The following is an 18,419-nucleotide window of genomic DNA, read 5'->3' on the forward strand; positions in this document are numbered from 1 at the left end:
AACAGACACACTCTACATCAGCTGTTCAGAGGAGACTGTGTGAATCAGGCCTTTATGGTCAAATAGCAAGCAGAGGAGATTAGTTTGGGCCAAGAAACACAGGGAATGGACATTAGACCATCTGTGCTTTGGTGTGATGAGTCCAAATCTGAGATCTTTGGTTCCACAAAGGTGAACGATGGTCTCTACATGCATGGTTCCCACCATGAAGCATGGAGAAGGAGTGTCTGGTAGTGTGTGCGCCAGTGAACATGAACTTTTAAAACTCAAAATATTTTTTTATATACTGGTTAAAAGTGTTTGTGAAATACTTTGTTCTTTATGCTGGACTAACAAACTGCAGTCACAAAGACTGACTGTGAGCACTTTTCGGTGATTACAGAGTCATAATAACGTGTCATATATGAGATTATCACCATGGCATGACATCACATCATGTATGTATTTGCAATATTTAAAAAAAACAGCTGACAGTGTGTTTTCATATTTTCATTCTGTGCTTAAAGGGAGAAAGGTTTATTATTTCTGCAGTATTGCTGTCATTGCTTTTATCTATAGTTTTTTGTTGTTGTTGAGAATAACAGAGTGAGTCAGACTGCAGGATGAACACTGAGCTGTTTGTGCCCCCCAGTGGTCTTTGACCACAACGTGCTTCCAGTGAATTCCCGAATCCAAGCTGTGTGTCATCAGCAGCCACTCCACCTTAAAACTGACTTCACGTATAAAACTTGGGTCATTTATTTAAGAATTTGCACCATATCCAGCCTTCTTGTGCCCCCCTGTACAGAAACTCAAATGTTATTTTCAGACTTTTATTTTAGGGAGCCTTACACCTGTACACATGGTACACATTCACAAATAACGTTTCATTTAAAAATTTGTAATAGAGGGGAGGACACATATGCTAATGTAATGTTAATAAATGGGGATTTATGAACACTAAACTTTCATGTTCAGAGAACACGCTCAGGTATATCTTGAGGATCTGAGTGTTCATGTGATTTATATTCTTTGCTATATATATGCAACAACGTCCAACGTTACATGTTAGTCAACTTCATTCACATTAATTAACCTTCAGCTATCGAAACTTGAGTTTTTATATTTCCTTGAACCACTTGAATGCACCTTTTCTAATTCGTGTTTTACCGGGGGTCCGCGAAGGCGCTTCGTTGGCATTTTACGGCCTCCGATTGGTTCGATTTGTGTTATTTGCACCACGTGACACCAGACATGGCCGCCAGCGAGCCGAGTAAAGACGGTAAGTGTGACCTTTTAAACGTGTCCGCGGCTTTAATGCTGATATCTGGTGGTCTGCGTGCAAAGGTTTGGGTGTCGGTGACTCTCCGAGTCTGTGGGAATCCACAATCAGCAGAAAAAAGGCTAAAAAAAAATCAGAAAAGCAGGCGGGAACCCGCCCGGCTAAGCTAGCAGGCTAGGAAATAGCTGGGCTGCTAACTGTGATTATACAGCAATCTCTATATTCAGTCAGTACTCAGTCTGACAGCTGTGAAGTTTATTCAGGATTTAACAGCGTGTAAAGTCTGAGTTCGATTAATGAGTTATTTAATTCATTAATTTATTTATTTTTTTACTTTTAGATCATAGTTTTGTCCCCACGGGTGATGAAAATAATTGTATACAGACAGATTTTTGTAGATCAGAGGGAAATGCTTCTTCATGCCAGGCTGTACATTCTCGCTTCCGCTTGGTTTTGACTCACCTGGTCTGGAGTAGAGTGTGTGTGGTATATAAGGTGTAGTCTCTCTTCTGCTTTCTCAGGTAAGGACAGCATTCTGGAGCCGCTGTGTTTCCCCGATCAGCTGGCTGACACCTCCAGCCCTCCCGGTGTTCAATGTCCCGGCTCCGAGCCGCTGGTCTGCCTGTTCTGCTCTGAGTCCGTCCCACCGCCGCGGAAAGACGTCCTCCTCAGACACCTGCTGATGGAGCACAAGCTTGTCATCGCCGACGTCAAACTCATCGCAGACGTCCCAAAGTACGAGCCACACATGCTCCGGCTCACTCGTTTAACTCTCGGGAACACGTTTGGATGTTTTTAGCATTTGGAACTCGATCATTTCACCAAAGACTTCCTGTAATTATTTGGGGTGATGGGGGGAAACCCTTACCTTACAAGTATAAATATATACAACAAGTCCAGCATGTCCACGCCTGTTAGTGTGCTGCTTTTATGAACCGTGACGAAGTGTTTCTGTGCGCCGGTAAACCTGGCTGTGAGTCGGTTTTTACTGACGAGTTTCCTCCATCAGGTACTTGCTGTACTGGAAGGGCAGATTCCTCGAGCAGCCGCTCACAGATTTCTGCAGCGTCATCAAAACCAACTCCACGGGCCCAGTCGGTGAGTTCACTCAAACCCACAGAGGACCTGACCTTTCAAAGTGAACCACGTACACTTCCTCCAGCTCTGATTAATGACTCATTAAAAACTCTTCTTCCTCGCTGACCTGACAGAGAAGCAGGAGGACTACTTCCTGCTGTGTGACGTCCTTCCAGAAGACAGAGTCCTCCGAGAGAAGCTGCAGCAGAAACGACTGGTGAGGAGACGTGACACTCGGAGCATCCTGAGTGAATCTTGTGCTGCTGGAAGTTTCGTTTCTTTTAAACTTTGTTTTGAGGCAAAGTCTGAAAATCAGGAAAAATCAGAAAAATTGCAGATTTGAGTGATTTGACACGCTTTGTGTCGTTGTAACCTCTGCACTTTAAATATCTGAGCACTCTGAGGTAGTTTTCTGAAGAATTCCTCTGAGCTCTTCTTCTGTGCTCCCACAGGAGGAGGTCCTGGAGCAGCAGCAGAAGGAGCGAGACGACAGCAGCTTCCATCGTCTCTGCATGTTCTGCAGCGAAGAGTTCACGGGAAACAGGTAACGCGCCGCGGGATTCCCATCAGTCCTGGAAACCTCACGTGTGTTAGATTAAAGCAGACAGAAGGTAGAGCTTCCTGAAATCATGTGACTAAAAGCTTCTTTGCTTCCTGTAGTCATCTCTTATGATCCAACCCCCAAAAAGCTGCTTTTTACGCATAATTCCATAAACATCATTCAGTGACATGTCTGAGCCTGAACCAAGAAGCTGATCTGAGACCAGTGCAGCTCCTCACCCTTCTTCCTCTCCTGCTAAGGGTCAGGTCTGAGACCTGTGCAGGTGTGCGCTGGTTCATGAATGGCATGAAGGTGTGACTCACTGGTGTTTACCACAGTTCTTGTGTGGATCTGTGTCTTACCTCCAGTTAAGCTTCCATCCATCCATTTTCAGTCACTGTGTTGGTTCGCAGATGCTCGGCCTCCCTCTGCACAGGCACCACCTCCAGCTCCTTGCGGGAGGACGCCGAGAGACATAACCCGCGTCCGCTCCGGGTCTCCTCACATTTGGACATGCAGCGGCCCATGGCGAGAGAGGCTGCTTCCCTCTGTCTGCCACTATGGGCACGCTGCGTGGATCTTGAAGTCTTGTCCAAATGGGAACTTCTGGACGAAGCCCAAAGGACTGCAGCGCAGTGCTAACAGTGATGATGTCAGCTGATGTTTTCTTTTGTTTATTAAAAATGGCTCCACGTGCTGTTTCCAGGTCGTCTCTGCTGAACCACATGGCCAGAGAGCATTCCTTCAGCATCGGACTGCCGGACAACATCGTCTACTGCAGCGAGTTCCTCGACACGCTGCAGGACAAACTGGACAGGTACGCTAATCGTTGCTTTTTATTCACAGCGTTAAGTTTTGTTTCGCGCGCCTTTTCATTTTGCTCCCCTCGCTTCAGTCTGCAGTGTCTGTACTGCGAGAAAACGTTTCGAGATAAAACCACGCTGAAGGATCACATGAGGAAAAAAGCTCACCGCCGCATCAACGCCAAAAACCACGAGTACGACCGCTTCTACGTCATCAACTACCTGGTAAAACCCAGCGACACACTCGCCACACGCTTCCACGTCAGGATAAACGAAGCAGTTCTGTAGAAGCAAACGCACGACCTGAATGTATTGTTCCAATTTTAAAGCGTCCCTCCTGTCCTGTCAGGAACTGGGAAAAACGTGGGAGGAGGTGCAAAGCGAAGATGACCGTGAGCTGGCGGATGATGAGGATGAGTAAGTATCCTCATGTAGCTCTGTGAGGACGGCATTAACTAAAGTGTCCTGATGCATGTCATACACACTGCTCTGTGTCGTGTTAAAGGCAAAAACCGGGCTGCACTTGCATGTAATACCAGCTTTTACCACCAGATGGTGCAGTTAGTGGGTGTAACGTTTATTTTAAACCAACACGACATCACCAGTCCGAGCACGCTTGATCTCCAGCGCTAACCAGGTGCTGTGAGCTCGGGGTAGCTGTGGATCAGGAGGTGCAGCGAAAGGTTGGAGGTTTGATCCCCGGCTCGATCCCAGATACTGAACCTTGGGTTGTCCCTCCTGATAATATTCTTATTTACTGTGTCAGCCTGGATGCAAAAGTTTCAATCAAGTCCACTTCCTAGTCCTCCTCTGATCCTGTGTAAATGTCTGCTCGTGTCATCTCTGTATCGTCCGCAGTGATTGGTCGGACTGGCAGGCTCATCCGGTCTCTGCAGTGTGTCTGTTCTGTGATCACCAATCGGAGACGTTGGAGCAGATCTACGCGCATATGAAGGTACGGGAACGTAGAAGTTTCAGAGAAGGAAAATATCGTTTTCTGCTTTTCATCCCTGAAACGATTCTGCAAAGGCTTCTGGGAGAACGGAGACAGTGCACACTAACAGGAAACGATCTGCTTCCTGAGGTCTCTGCAAACATATGAATCCATCGTTCGCACAAAACATGGATTTTACTCAGAAAGTGCCCTCACACACAGACGGACCGAAGCTGAAGAGCTTTTAAAATGAAGCGCCTTTTATTTTGAAAAGTTTCCAAATAAATACATGATTGTCAAAACTTTAACGAGCAAATAAAAATGTTTCCTCGTTGTTGGGTCTGTTTCCACAGGCCCCGCTAGTTTAGAGACTTATTCATCATGAAGGAAACAAGACATAACAGAACATCTTCAACCGGTTTTTCACTCGCTAACGAGGGAAGTCTTTGGTCAAGAACCAGCTCTTGGAGCCCACGCCCCTGTCCTGTCTCAGGCCCGAAGTCCTTCAAAGAGCAGCTTCCCCCGTAGCTATTTATTGACATGGCAGTTACAATACACAATACAACACAAGCACCTCCCACTGTAAAACCCCCCAATGGTTCTAAGACAAGGCTCTGTGTGTGTGTGTGTGTGTGTGTGTGTGTGTGTGTGTGTGTGTGTCAGTCATAAAAGCAGGAAGCTCACAACAGATCTGTCAGGATGCAGCTGCAATAAAAGCTCCCCCAGCACAGAGTGGCTGGAGAGGTCAGAGACAAAGGAACGTCTTGATCCTATAGGTTGAACTCAGACCGTACAAATTTAAGAAACACGATGACAACATTCAACAATTAGACTTAACACTCGTGAACAATAAATAAATCTAGGATTGGACGTCGACTGCAGTCCGATTTTGTCGTTGATTAAACGTTCTGGTTTAAAGTCAGAACCAGTTTCCCAAACGTGACTCTAAGTTTGTGCTCACGAGTGACGAGTTTACCTGAGAGGCAGAAAAGTTTCTCTCTGCTTTCTGGTTTTGTTATTTATGAAGTCTGTAACGGGCGTCGCGTGCGTGACCCTGACATCTTTCTGTTTTGTGTTTGCAGGAGGCTCACGGCTTCGACCTCCACCTCCTTAAGACCGAGCTCAGTGGGTGAAATCGCCGTGGTAATTCGAGCGCAGTTTGCTTCTATTTCTTCCTTCTGAGTGTTTCTAATGTTCTGTCCTCCCTCAGACCTCAAGTTCTACCAGCAGGTCAAACTGGTGAACTTCATCCGGCGGCAGATCCATCAGAGCCGCTGCTACGGCTGCACGCGGATGTTCGACTGCCGGGCGGACGCCCTGCGTCACATCGCGGCTGAAGGTCACGTGATGAAACTGCCAGAGATGTCCGCCTGGGACCAGCCGCAGTAGGTTTAAGGAAGCGCCTGCAGAATTAACCAATGAGAGCGCGGGCTTTAAAGCTGGCGTACAGCTGCTGATGAACGTGGTCAACGCCACAGATGTTTACACTTCATTTGGAGTATTTTTATCAGCTGAGGAAAATGGCGTCCTTTTTGGGACTAATTTGAGCCTGAGCACTAAACGTCGTCTCGCTCCGCAGGTATTACTTCCCCACGTACGAGAACGACGCTCTCCTGTGCACGCTCTCTGACAGCGAGGAAGGCGACGGTGACGAGGAGCATCGCGGCGAGGAGATCCCGGTCATCGCGGAGGACATCTCTAACCTGAGAGCGCTGAAACAGTCCAGTGTCCTCAAGCAGCTGCTGAAGGAGCGAGGAGGCAGCAGCTAGGACCACAGACGGACACGTGTCATACGTTTGACTCAAAGGCGTCTCTGACGTCGGCTGAGCTCAGCTCATGGTGACCACATCCCACATGGCTGGAACGCAGCGGCACGGGTTTGAGTCCGGCCCTTTCCCTCTCAACTATTTCCTGTACGTCTCTACTTAGTAAAGATAAGAAAGGCAAAAGAAGAGTCCTCTCCACAGCTGGACACGCGGACGCCATGATGTCCGCTGAAACGTAATTGCTCTGCCTCGTGCAATGAAGCTGAAACATGCGTTTTCTTGAATGTGAATTTTAGTACTCGAGTAAAAATGATTTTCTTTTGTAACTTGTAACTGAGCTGGATTCAGTGCTGTGGTGGACGAGCTCATCGTCAAGATGAGACGAGAGACTCTTTATTGTCATTGCACAGTCACACTTAGAACAACAGCACTACACAATTGCAAACTGTCCCGCGTCGGCACTACGCACAACACAAACAACACAACACAGGAACTTAATAAATGAAAAGAATGAGTGTATGTTTTACTGCACATTGTTATTATTATTGTTGTTGTTGTCCCCTCAGAAAGCCCAGGGACGTCTCGTGCCTGAAACATCTGTCCTATTTGGTGTTTCTGTTGTTTTTCTGCATCGCTTTGCTGAGCGACACCTGCCGTATGGTGGAGCCGAACTGCAGCGCTCAGAGTTTTCACCGCGTCCTTCGCGTCCAGGCTCACGTTCACGAACATGCAGCACTGAGGAGAGAAACGAGAGGTCGCTGCAGGAACTCACTGCTGTCAAACTTCCTGTTTTATCCTCATTTCGTACTCTGGCAGGCTGTAGGACATTTTGGACAATCTATAATCTTCTAACACAAAAACATACAAGTGTTCACTGAAGTAAACACACAGAGCAGTAGCAGATTTTTTTAAGTGTTTTATTTATTTTCATTTGCTGCTAACTGCCTTGTTTTCATTTGTAGTTTTTGTAGTAGGAAGAACTACAAAATCTACAAATAAACAAAGAGCAGTTAGCAAATGTAGTGCTCTCCACTATGTGAAGCCCTCACATGAATTTTTAGATTTTTCAGTTCAAGCCAATTAAATGAAATCCAAAAATTCAGCCCCAACAATCAAATGATCCCCTATGAGCAAGCACTCTGGCAACGGTGGAGAGGAAAAACTCCCTTTTAACAGGAAGAAACCTCTGGCAGAACCAGGCTCAGGGAGGGGCGGTCTTCTGCCATGACTGGTTGGGGGGGTGAGGGGCAAAATTAAATCAAACATAAAGGAGAGCACAGCGTATTTATGACAGGTCGGTGGACTGTGGCTCGAGTTCAAAAGATGCTCGAATCCCGCCTGAGGTGGTATGGACACGTGATTCGAAGCAATGAGAACTCAGCAAAAACGACTATTAAGGATCGACCCAGACGGACGCCGGCCTCGAGGCAGACCGAAAAAACGGTGGATGGACAAAATCAGGGAAGACATTAAGACCATCAACGCGTCACCCGAGGACGCCTTGGACAGAACCAAACGGAGAAACCTTTGCTGAGGAGCGGACCCTGCACCAGCGGGAACAACGCCAGGATGAAGGTGGACTGTGGCTGGAAAAGATCATTACTGTTTTTAAAGGGTAACTGGTCCACATCCACAATGACAGTAGAGCTGTCATTGTGGATGCGGACCACAATCCACAGTTGTCGATGGGACGTGTGCATGCAAGCATACGCAAGCCATCCCCGCTCTGTGGGGTCATGACAATAATCATGACCCCACAGAGCGGGACATTCGCTTCAGCCGAAAATCTTAGAGGCGACCCAGAAAGCTGCAGGAAGCGCAATGACACATCCGGCAACAGTTAAACCTACTTTAAGTAGGTTTACACCCCACGAACCAGGCGATTCTCTTTCTGTTGTCTGTTGTTCATGTACCGCTGGGCGCTGAAGATTTTCCACAGTTTGTCTGACTTCTGCGATCTCTTGCCTCAATTGTGCGTATGCTTGCCCGAATTGTGCGTTTGCTTGCCCGAGTTGGGCATTTCCTTCGATGAGTTGTGCGTTTTCTTCCCTGAGTTGTGCGTTTTCTTCCCTGAGTTGTGCATTTCCTTCGATGAGTTGTGCGTTTTCTTCCCTGAGTCGTATATTTCTTTGACAGACTAGTGTGATATGTTGACTGAATTCTATGAGTTGTTCGTTTTCTTCCATGAGCTGTGCATTTTCATGCTCGAGTTCCTCTCTCGTACGCTCCAGTCTGTCTGACTGATCTCCCTGTGACATTTTTGTAAAGGGTTAAAGCTCAAAAGTGTCCAAAAGTTAGATCTCTGAATCATTTAAATTCAAAGGGTAGCTGTGTCTCAAACAACTGTCTCTTTCTGCTGTAAACTGTTGAACGAGCTCCTATTTATAGACTCGGTGGGCGTGGCAGAGAATGTGACGTCGCTGTGACATAACAATGATCCTTTGATCTTCTCAAAGGATCATTGTGATGTCGCCGTGACGTCACGATGATCGTTCGAGAAGATCAAAGGAGCGCTGTGGATCATTCTGCGCATGCTCAGATCAATGAACGGGAGAACTATTTGTAAATACTTTGCTAGCTAACAAAGGTGCTTTTAGCAACAGCTGGTGGTGGTTCGTCGCTATCAACCCTTAAACTCGTGAACTGGCTCTCTAGCTTTTCGATTGCTACTGTTGTCTATCACATATGTATTATTTGGAACCCAGCTTACCTGTAAAAACAGACACACAGCAGGTAACAGGAACTACTCGGTGCGCCAGCTCGGCACCACTAGGCTGTGTCCCAATTCAGGGTCTGCACGCTTGAAGTACGCGCACTACGCACGGTGCGTACTATAAGTATGAGAAGTGCGGAAGTGAGAGGCTTGTGAAATAGGACGGTCTTGCCTTCGTCGCGCTGCTCAGGTTGCCTAGCAACCATGATACTAACCGCGAGAAACGTGTCATACAGCTTTGTGTGACAGAAACGAAGGAGAACATGTTTTGTTCATTTGAGACCAAAGGACCGTAAAACATGATTGTTGGGCTTCATTCCTGTGCTGAACAGTCATTTAAGATTAGCTAGTAAATAACAATTAGCTGATGTTGGTCATGAGACTAAAGTCATCTCACTGTGGTAATGTAAATATAATATGGCCAATATTAAAGTTATAGTCAGATTATTATGATATATTACAGCAGTGAGCTTGAACAGTTGTTTATATGTCCTATCACCTTAAATCTTCACTCAAAGACGAGTATCTGTGAGTGTGTATACAGATGTGTTATATATAAGAGACAAATATTGTTCGTTTAATACGTTGGCATTATTACATTTGGCTCCATGCTTACATATGTGTATAAAGCAAATGTACGAGCTGTGATAACTGTGTCTGATAGAATGAAGAGTAGACTGATATATGAAATATTCCTTTATTGGGTGAGAAAATCAGACCATGTCATAACTGCTGTAAGTCACACAGAATAGACATCAGAGCCTTAAACAGGCTGACGTCTGCTAAATGGGTCAAACTGGGCAGAAAGTCTACAAACACATAACATCCTTATAGAATATGATGTAACACTATAGATCAACTTAGCTCAGAATATATAAAGCATATAAACAGTTACAGCAATATGATGCAACAAACACAGCAGCTACTGATCCAAAATCCTCAAAGCTTCATAGAACTGAAACCAACATTTATTTTAGCTCCATTCTGCTGCTGATACAGACTTTAGGTTTCTGAACATTAAACTTGTTGCTGCCTTTCATGGTGTGTAACTTGAAGGCCCTGAGTACTCTGAGTACTTTCTCCCACACTGGAAACACTGGGATGATCACATTATGTGAACATTACCTAATAAGACTGATTCAGCACAGACAGTTCTGTTAAACTTTCCTAGCAGTCCTTCACAAACAGGGAACAGTCTGTCTATTCTCTCCATCTGTCAGCTGCTGCTGGCTCTTCCTCCTCCTCTTCCTCACACACTGCCGAGTTTGTCCTGGTGGATCATCAGGGGTGCAAAGCCTCACAGATGATGTGCAGCAGTGGGTCCCTCAGTCTGTCCTCACTCTGGACACTTGCAGTCGTCACACATGGACATCAAATGTGTGATAAGCTGCAGGATTCAAACACAAGTGTAACTTATAAACACACGTTCATACTTTTATTCCACAATCAGAGAGAAAGAAACAGAGAGAGAGTGCAGGACAGACAGACAGGTGACAGTCTCAGGTGTACACACTGCTACACAACAGCACAGAGAAGCAGGATTTAGTGTTTGTGTTATTACGAGTGTAAACAAGAAGAGTTCCAGATGGTGCAGTGGACACATGTGTGACTGCTGTGATTAAAGCATCTTTCTTTCAGCTTAACGAGTGAACCGTCAGCTCGTTCAAACACACGTTAAAGTCCGTTTGGCTCGACACCACCGAACAGAGGCAGCAATATAACACAGCTCACATTAACAGTGCAGTGGATCCTGCTTGTGCCGTGATATTCAGGACTGCAAACCGAGCAGCATCACTGACTTTCAGCTTGTTGTGTTTGTGGATATATGACTGACTTTAATTATCCACAAAATCATCAGATTCTCTGCAAGATTAAGGTCGACTATATATATATATTTATATATGGGGCGATCGTGGCGCATTTGAAGTACACTTCGAATTGGGACATCCGTCGTTGCGTGGCGGTGACGTAATCGCACTCAAAATGCGTACTTCAAGCATGCGGTCTCTTAATTGGGACACAGCCCCACAATTATAAAATCAGCACCACCATGTTTAGAGAAAGACCAACGACTGACACCACAAACGTCTCTCAGATTTCTGTAATACCAGAGGCGTCGCCCCCTGCTGGTCACTAGAAAGAGTGCAGGTTTTAAAGTAATTTCCTGGATCGACTGCACTGATCAGACTCACGAGTTAAGAATAAATTAGGTTTTTAAGTTCATTCACAGCTTCTAAGTATTTTTATCCAGCTGTGTGATAAAACTGTCTCAGTTTAATGTTGGCTTACGAACCAAAGTTCACATCGGCGTAGGCGGCGCTGCCACAGCCAAGCGAACTTTCGCTTTACCTCGACATCTCCGCTTCGGCTCTTAAAGTCGAAGTGTCGTCATTAAAAAGAAGTAGACTCTGCTCTACTTTAGCGCTCCCACAGAGACTTTTGGCACACTCGAAACAACTTTTTTTCCTGAAGTGTTCGTGGCTGCTCGGTGAAACTCTGCTGCCGTACCTTCAGAGTGTAGGACACCTTCTCCTTCTCGGAGCAGATGCGCAGCACCTCTCGCACCGACCTGAGAGAAACAAACTCGTGTTAGTGCCGGCTCGTAGCGCTCAGCAGGTAACGAGAGAGCGTGAGGAGGCTGGGACGGGTTTGTCCTGCTGGTCTCTGTCTCCTCTCTGACGGGAAACTCGACCTCTGTCCGCACTGAGCTGCAGCTTCTCCTCATCAAACATGGATGCACGGCTGTCAGGAGGCACAGGTTTGTCTCAATGGGCCCACACAGCAGATCATGTTCCAGGGAGGTAGACGAGGGTATTCACAAAGTTTATTCCCAGCTATGTAGACAACCCTGTACTAAATTCAGCTTTGAGGATCAGCTTCTGAAAACATTTAAACTCTTCCAGTTTATGCTCCCTTGACTGTCTTTCAGATGGAATTTTAAATTTGAGTCTTTCTTTGTACAACATTCACACTCAAGAGCAACTTGGGGTCAGTATCTTGCCCAAGGATATTTGGCATGCACGCTGGGGGAGCCGTCGATCAAACTACCAACCTCCCGATCCGTAGAAGACCTCTACTGATTCTACCTCCTGAGCTACAGCCACTAGGTAGCATGTCAGAGTCTCCTCCGTTATCAAAATTCACCAAACAAATCGCACCACCAGTTAAGAACGGCCATGCACCACCACCCACTATTAAGTCAGCTGTAAGCTGGTGGTGTATGCAGTGTTTTGGGGGGTTTACGCCTCAGGATACTCCAGCACGCAGGCTGGAGGAACCCGGGGTTGAACCACCGACCTGATTCGGTTTTAGTTTTGGTGACTGTAAATGGCTTCAGAGAAGAGTCGATTGGAACGTGTCTGATAATAAGTTTCTCGTATTGGTTTTCAGCGTTCAAGAGAAGATGAGTTAAACTCCACGGTGTTGCACGGCCTTAGCACGAGCCTGTGTCTGTATGCCAGCAGGTGCAGAGGAGGCTGAAACACTTCATTTATTATATATCAGCGCAGGCTTTCCCCAAACAGGTAACCCTCCTGCAGCCTGAAGCAGCCGAAACAATAGACGCCTATTAATTATGCAATCTATTCTCTATGCTCTGTGAAATATTGATATAAATATTTGATTCAGTACAGGTGTATTGATTTGATGATGGCAAGGGAGATGATCTTATTCCAGGTGGGGGGATAACACCAGCAGCTTACAGTGTGGACCATAAATATTTGGACACGCAGACATTTCAGGGTTTGTTTAATATCAAACACTTTCTGTCTTTCACCGTCTTTGCACCGATACCAACGCTGACTGTACTGTTCAATTCTGCAAAAAGCACCGTTAACTCGAGCAGGTCTGCATAAATGTTAAACACGTCATGCCTCAGACGGTTAGCAGCCACCCAAAGTCTTTCACCGTCTTTGTCCTCTCTGGTGCTGCTTCAGTGCAGACATCTCAGCCTTTGTTGGGTCTTTTTGTCACCATGAGGTTTCGGACTGTTCTCCAGCGAGTTTTCATGAATTTATCTGACTGACCACACAGAACAGTCGTGTTTTATGCTGCTTTTATCGAATCCTCTGAGGTTCTGTTCAAACTCTTACAGTGGGGCAAAAAAGTATTTAGTCAGCCACTGATTGTGCAAGTTCCCCCACCTAAAATGATGACAGAGGTCAGTAATTTGCACCAGAGGTACACTTCAACTGTGAGAGACAGAATGTGAAAAATAAATCCATGAATCCACATGGTAGGATTTGTAAAGAATTTATTCGTAAATCAGGGTGGAAAATAAGTATTTGGTCAATAACAAAAATACAACTCAATACTTTGTAACATAACCTTTGTTGGCAATAACAGAGGTCAAACGTTTACTATAGGTCTTTACCAGGTTTGCACACACAGTAGCTGGTATTTTGGCCCATTCCTCCATGCAGATCTTCTCGAGAGCAGTGATGTTTTGGGGCTGTCGCCGAGCAACACGGACTTTCAACTCCCGCCACAGATTTTCTATGGGGTTGAGGTCTGGAGACTGGCTAGGCCACTCCAGGACTTTCAAATGCTTCTTACGGAGCCACTCCTTTGTTGCCCGGGCGGTGTGTTTTGGATCATTGTCATGTTGGAAGACCCAGCCTCGTTTCATCTTCAAAGTTCTCACCGATGGAAGGAGGTTTTGGCTCAAAATCTCACGATACATGGCCCCATTCATTCTGTCCTTAACACGGATCAGTCGTCCTGTCCCCTTGGCAGAAAAACAGCCCCATAGCATGATGTTTCCACCCCCATGCTTCACAGTAGGTATGGTGTTCTTGGGATGCAACTCAGTATTCTTTGTCCTCCAAACACGACGAGTTGAGTTTATACCAAAAAGTTCTACTTTGGTTTCATCTGACCACATGACATTCTCCCAATCCTCTGCTGTATCATCCATGTGCTCTCTGGCAAACTTCAGACGGGCCTGGACATGCACTGGCTTCAGCAGATTATTTTTTTTTTTTCTGATGATTGCTCCCACAGTTGATTTTTTTCACACCAAGCTGCTTGCCTATTGTAGATTCACTCTTCCCAGTCTGGTGCAGGTCTACAATACTTTTCCTGGTGTCCTTCGAAAGCTCTTTGGTCTTGGCCATGGCGGAGTTTGGAGTCTGACTGTTTGAGGCTGTGGACAGGTGTCTTTTATACAGATGATGAGATCAAACAGGTGCCATTCATACAGGTAACGAGTGGGGGACAGAAAAGCTTCTTACAGAAGACGTTACAGGTCTGTGAGAGCCAGAGATTTTCCTTGTTTGAGGTGACCAAATACTTATTTTCCACCCTAATTTACGAATAAATTCTTTACAAATCCTACCATGTGGATTCATGGATTTTTTTTTCACATTCTGTCTCTCACAGTTGAAGTGTACCTCTGGTGCAAATTACTGACCTCTGTCATCATTTTAAGTGGGGGAACTTGCACAATCGGTGGCTGACTAAATACTTTTTTGCCCCACTGTATCTGACCCAGATAGACTGCAGGTCATAACTTCTTACCTGAAGTTCAGTTCACCTGATGATATTCAAATCTACCTCCACTTGACTGGGGATGTTTCATCTTCACTACATCCTCTGTTTAATTGTTGGAGGGATTTCAAAGACTCGTTATCGTATAACTCTCTTACTCTAAATGAAAAGAAGACGGAAATTATTGTTTTTGATAGAAATATTTTCTGGGACAACTGACTGGCACACTCGGGCCTGTTTCTGTTCACCTCACTGATGCTGTTAGGAATCTTGGAGTTTTTATGGATAGTTCCTTCAAACTGGATAAACAGGTGTCTACTGTGGTAAAAACTAGCTTCCATCAACTACGCCAAATTTCGAAAGGCTAAACCTTATATACCACGCAAAGATCTGGAGAAACTTATTCATGCATTCATCACTTCAAGACTAGATTAATGTAACTCTCTTTATTTGGGCCTCCAATCTTCCCTCCTTCAGCGATTCCAGTTGGTCCAAGATGCTGCAGCACATTTCTTAACCGGCACTAGAAGGTATGATTCCATCACTCCTGTTTTAGCCAACTTACATTGGCTTCCTATCAAATATCAAATCGATTTTAAATCTCATTGTCTACTTATAAAATCCTAAATAATATGGCACCTGATTTCTTAGCAGATTTCATCTGTCTGTATAGGAGAGCACTAAGATCATCGGGTCAACTTCTCTTAGTGCAACCTAGGTCTCGGCTGAAGATCAGAGGAGACCGTGCCTTTGCCATTGCCGCACCCAAATTAAGGAATAATCTTCCTCTTGACATTTGTGCATAAGATTCTATTCAACCTATTAAATCACGTCTAAAAACATCTTGTTTAGCCTGGCATTTGAGGCTAATTAGTGTGATTTTTATCTGGCTCTGCATTTATATTATGTAATTATTTTATATCTCTAATTTATATTTTATATTGTGATTTTGTCTGTATCACGGTTTTACTGGAAAGCACTTTGGTATACTTTGGTCTTGAAATGTGTATACAAACACAGTGGGGCAAAAAAGTTTTTAGTCAGCCACCGATTGTGCAAGTTCCCCCACCTAAAATGATGACAGAGGTCAGTAATTTGCACCAGAGGTACACTTCAACTGTGAGAGACAGAATGTGAAAAAAAATCCATGAATCCACATGGTAGGATTTGTAAAGAATTTATTCGTAAATCAGGGTGGAAAATAAGTAAAGTAAATCATCAGAAAATGGAAGACATACAAGACCACTGATAATCTCCCTCGATCTGGGGCTCCACGCAAGATCTCATCCCGTGGGGTCAAAATGATCATGAGAACGGTGAGCAAAGATCCCAGAACCACACGGGGGGACCTGGTGAATGACCTGCAGAGAGCTGGGACCAAAGTAACAAAGGTCACCATCAGTAACACACTACAACGGCAGGGAATCAAATCCCGCAGTGCCAGACGTGTTCCGCTGCTGAAGCCAGTGCATGTCCAGGCCCGTCTGAAGTTTGCCAGAGAGCACATGGATGATACAGCAGAGGATTGGGAGAATGTCATGTGGTCAGATGAAACCAAAGTAGAACTTTTTGGTATAAACTCAACTCGTCGTGTTTGGAGGAAGAAGAATACTGAGTTGCATCCCAAGAACACCATACCTACTGTGAAGCATGGGGGTGGAAACATCATGCTATGGGGCTGTTTTTCTGCCAAGGGGACAGGACGACTGATCCGTGTTAAGGACAGAATGAATGGGGCCATGTATCGTGAGATTTTGAGCCAAAACCTCCTTCCATCAGTGAGAACTTTGAAGATGAAACGAGGCTGGGTCTTCCAACATGACAATGATCCAAAACACACCGCCCGGGCAACAAAGGAGTGGCTCCGTAAGAAGCATTTGAAAGTCCTGGAGTGGCCTAGCCAGTCTCCAGACCTCAACCCCATAGAAAATCTGTGGCGGGAGTTGAAAGTCCGTGTTGCTCGGCGACAGCCCCAAAACATCACTGCTCTCGAGAAGATCTGCATGGAGGAATGGGCCAAAATACCAGCTACTGTGTGTGCAAACCTGGTAAAGACCTATAGTAAACGTTTGACCTCTGTTATTGCCAACAAAGGTTATGTTACAAAGTATTGAGTTGTATTTTTGTTATTGACCAAATACTTATTTTCCACCCTGATTTACTAATAAATTCTTTACAAATCCTACCATGTGGATTCATGGATTTTTTTTTCACATTCTGTCTCTCACAGTTGAAGTGTACCTCTGGTGCAAATTACTGACCTCTGTCATCATTTTAAGTGGGGGAACTTGCACAATCGGTGGCTGACTAAATACTTTTTTGCCCCACTGTAAACACGCTCGTTTACATCTTGCTCGGCAGATTATTTTTAAACCTTTGAACAGGTTCTAACGGCCATGCTTCACATGCAGATCTGTAAATGAACCTTCTCAGGCTACAGCTGCGTTTTGGTGCTTTGTTCTAAGATCTTATAGAGAACCTGAAGCACTAAACTGGATGTATGTACCTAATGTTCCTACTGAGAACGGATGACCTGATGTTGTCCATCATGGTGTACGTCTTCCCTGAGCCCATCTGTCCATACGCCAAAATACAGACGTTATATCCATCCACACAGGAAGTTATCACAGGCAGAGTTCCTGCAAACACGACTTCCTGCAGAGAGCAGGGACAAAATCTGCAGATAATTAGTGCTGGCTAGAAAAAAAACAGCATGACGGGCATTCGACCATCCGAGGTTTGCTGCTTGGATTTTTTGGGCATGTTCTGGTTTTCTGGATGCAGATCCACGCTCCCCACAGGATCGTCAAATGAAGCCTCATGCCAATTTGTTTATGAGGCATTAAACAAAAATTACAAACCAATCAACGTTAATAAGCTGAGTGCTGCGAAGGCCAAGCGCTCGTTAGTGCCCGGGCTTCATTAAAATCTAGAGCAAATTAACGATCAAAAACAAACCTTCCCGGTGGGAAAATTAATGACAGAGCTGTGGTATTTAATAATATGCAGGATTGCTTTTAACTGCTAAGTTTTCTGTTAATTAACACAGACACTGTAATATAATCCAACCTCTTAACCTCCCCCAGATCACCAGCAAGCAATCTAAAGTAAGAGTTTGTGTTCAGAGAGCATCCGTCTCTTTGTATCGAATGTTCAGCTACCTGCAAACAGAAAAGCTCGTAAAGGAATGAAACTGCTGTGCCAAAAAAACGAGTCTTCATCTGAAAGGTTTCATCTTCTACTTTTTGAGCATTTATCTTTAAGATGTGGTTAAAATGGGCTTCCAGTTGAGTGTCGGTAGGCCAACCACTGGCTGCTTCTGTATTGTTTAAAAATAGGCATGACTTGAGGGAGGAGCTCCTGTCTGAAATCGTAAGTTTGTGTGTTCAGAATTGTGGAAGAAGTCTAAGCCTTTACCTGTGTGCTGCTGGGAGAGTAGACTTTGTCAAACTGGAACTTCTTTCTACTTCCTTTCTGGATGACGACCACTTCCTGGTCATCCAAGCAGCTGGAGGCCGAGCTTTTCCTGCAGCGGCAGAGCACCCGGGTGTTCCCCTGCAGCTCGAGCAGCTTGTTGTACAGGCTCTTCCTCTCCACCGCCTCCTTCCTGTCGAGGGATCGTAGCTTCTCCACCTCACTGGTTGCCTCCTGTTCCACTTGAGCCAACTTCCCCAGAGGACAATCGAACTGCCCCAGATGGTTCTTAAAATCAGCGAGTGCCAGGTGAACTACGGAGCGAAGGTGCTTGTTTGAGACGTTCGGCTCCCGGGTCAGCCGGCGCAGTTGGCCGATGTCCACAGCAGGCTTGATGACGGGTTTGGCAGGTGGGACGGGAGA

The 18,419-nt window shown here is 45.4% G+C and overlaps 1 protein-coding gene and 1 long non-coding RNA gene across 3 annotated transcripts; one reads left to right on the plus strand and one right to left on the minus strand.

Moving 5' to 3' along the window:
* Window positions 1-1,193: 1,193 nt before the first annotated feature.
* znf277 (zinc finger protein 277) lies at window positions 1,194-9,082 on the plus strand. 2 transcript variants are annotated; one of them, XM_085280961.1, is made up of 12 exons: window positions 1,194-1,261; window positions 1,783-1,996; window positions 2,271-2,359; window positions 2,473-2,555; window positions 2,791-2,882; window positions 3,586-3,696; window positions 3,775-3,907; window positions 4,032-4,099; window positions 4,541-4,637; window positions 5,699-5,741; window positions 5,827-6,001; window positions 6,196-9,082. In XM_085280961.1, the coding sequence occupies exons 1-12, from the start codon at window positions 1,234-1,236 to the stop codon at window positions 6,383-6,385; spliced, it is 1,323 nt and encodes a 440-aa protein (XP_085137087.1). In that variant the 5' UTR covers window positions 1,194-1,233; the 3' UTR covers window positions 6,386-9,082. The 2 variants fall into 2 exon arrangements, with proteins under 2 accessions (XP_085137087.1, XP_085137088.1); XM_085280962.1 differs by lacking the exons at window positions 3,775-3,907; window positions 4,032-4,099.
* Window positions 4,856-9,358, minus strand: LOC146571666 (uncharacterized). Its single transcript, XR_014893157.1, has 2 exons — window positions 9,093-9,358; window positions 4,856-7,117 (listed from the first exon to the last, which is right to left on the minus strand). It is a non-coding gene; the product is annotated as an uncharacterized LOC146571666 (long non-coding RNA).
* Window positions 9,359-18,419: the final 9,061 nt, after the last annotated feature.

Source organism: Mchenga conophoros, linkage group LG7, assembly GCF_057382185.1.
Source record: "Mchenga conophoros isolate Kocher_MC1m ecotype Shallow Benthic linkage group LG7, M_conophoros_male_GT1.1, whole genome shotgun sequence".
NCBI classification, from domain to species: Eukaryota; Metazoa; Chordata; class Actinopteri; order Cichliformes; family Cichlidae; genus Mchenga; species Mchenga conophoros.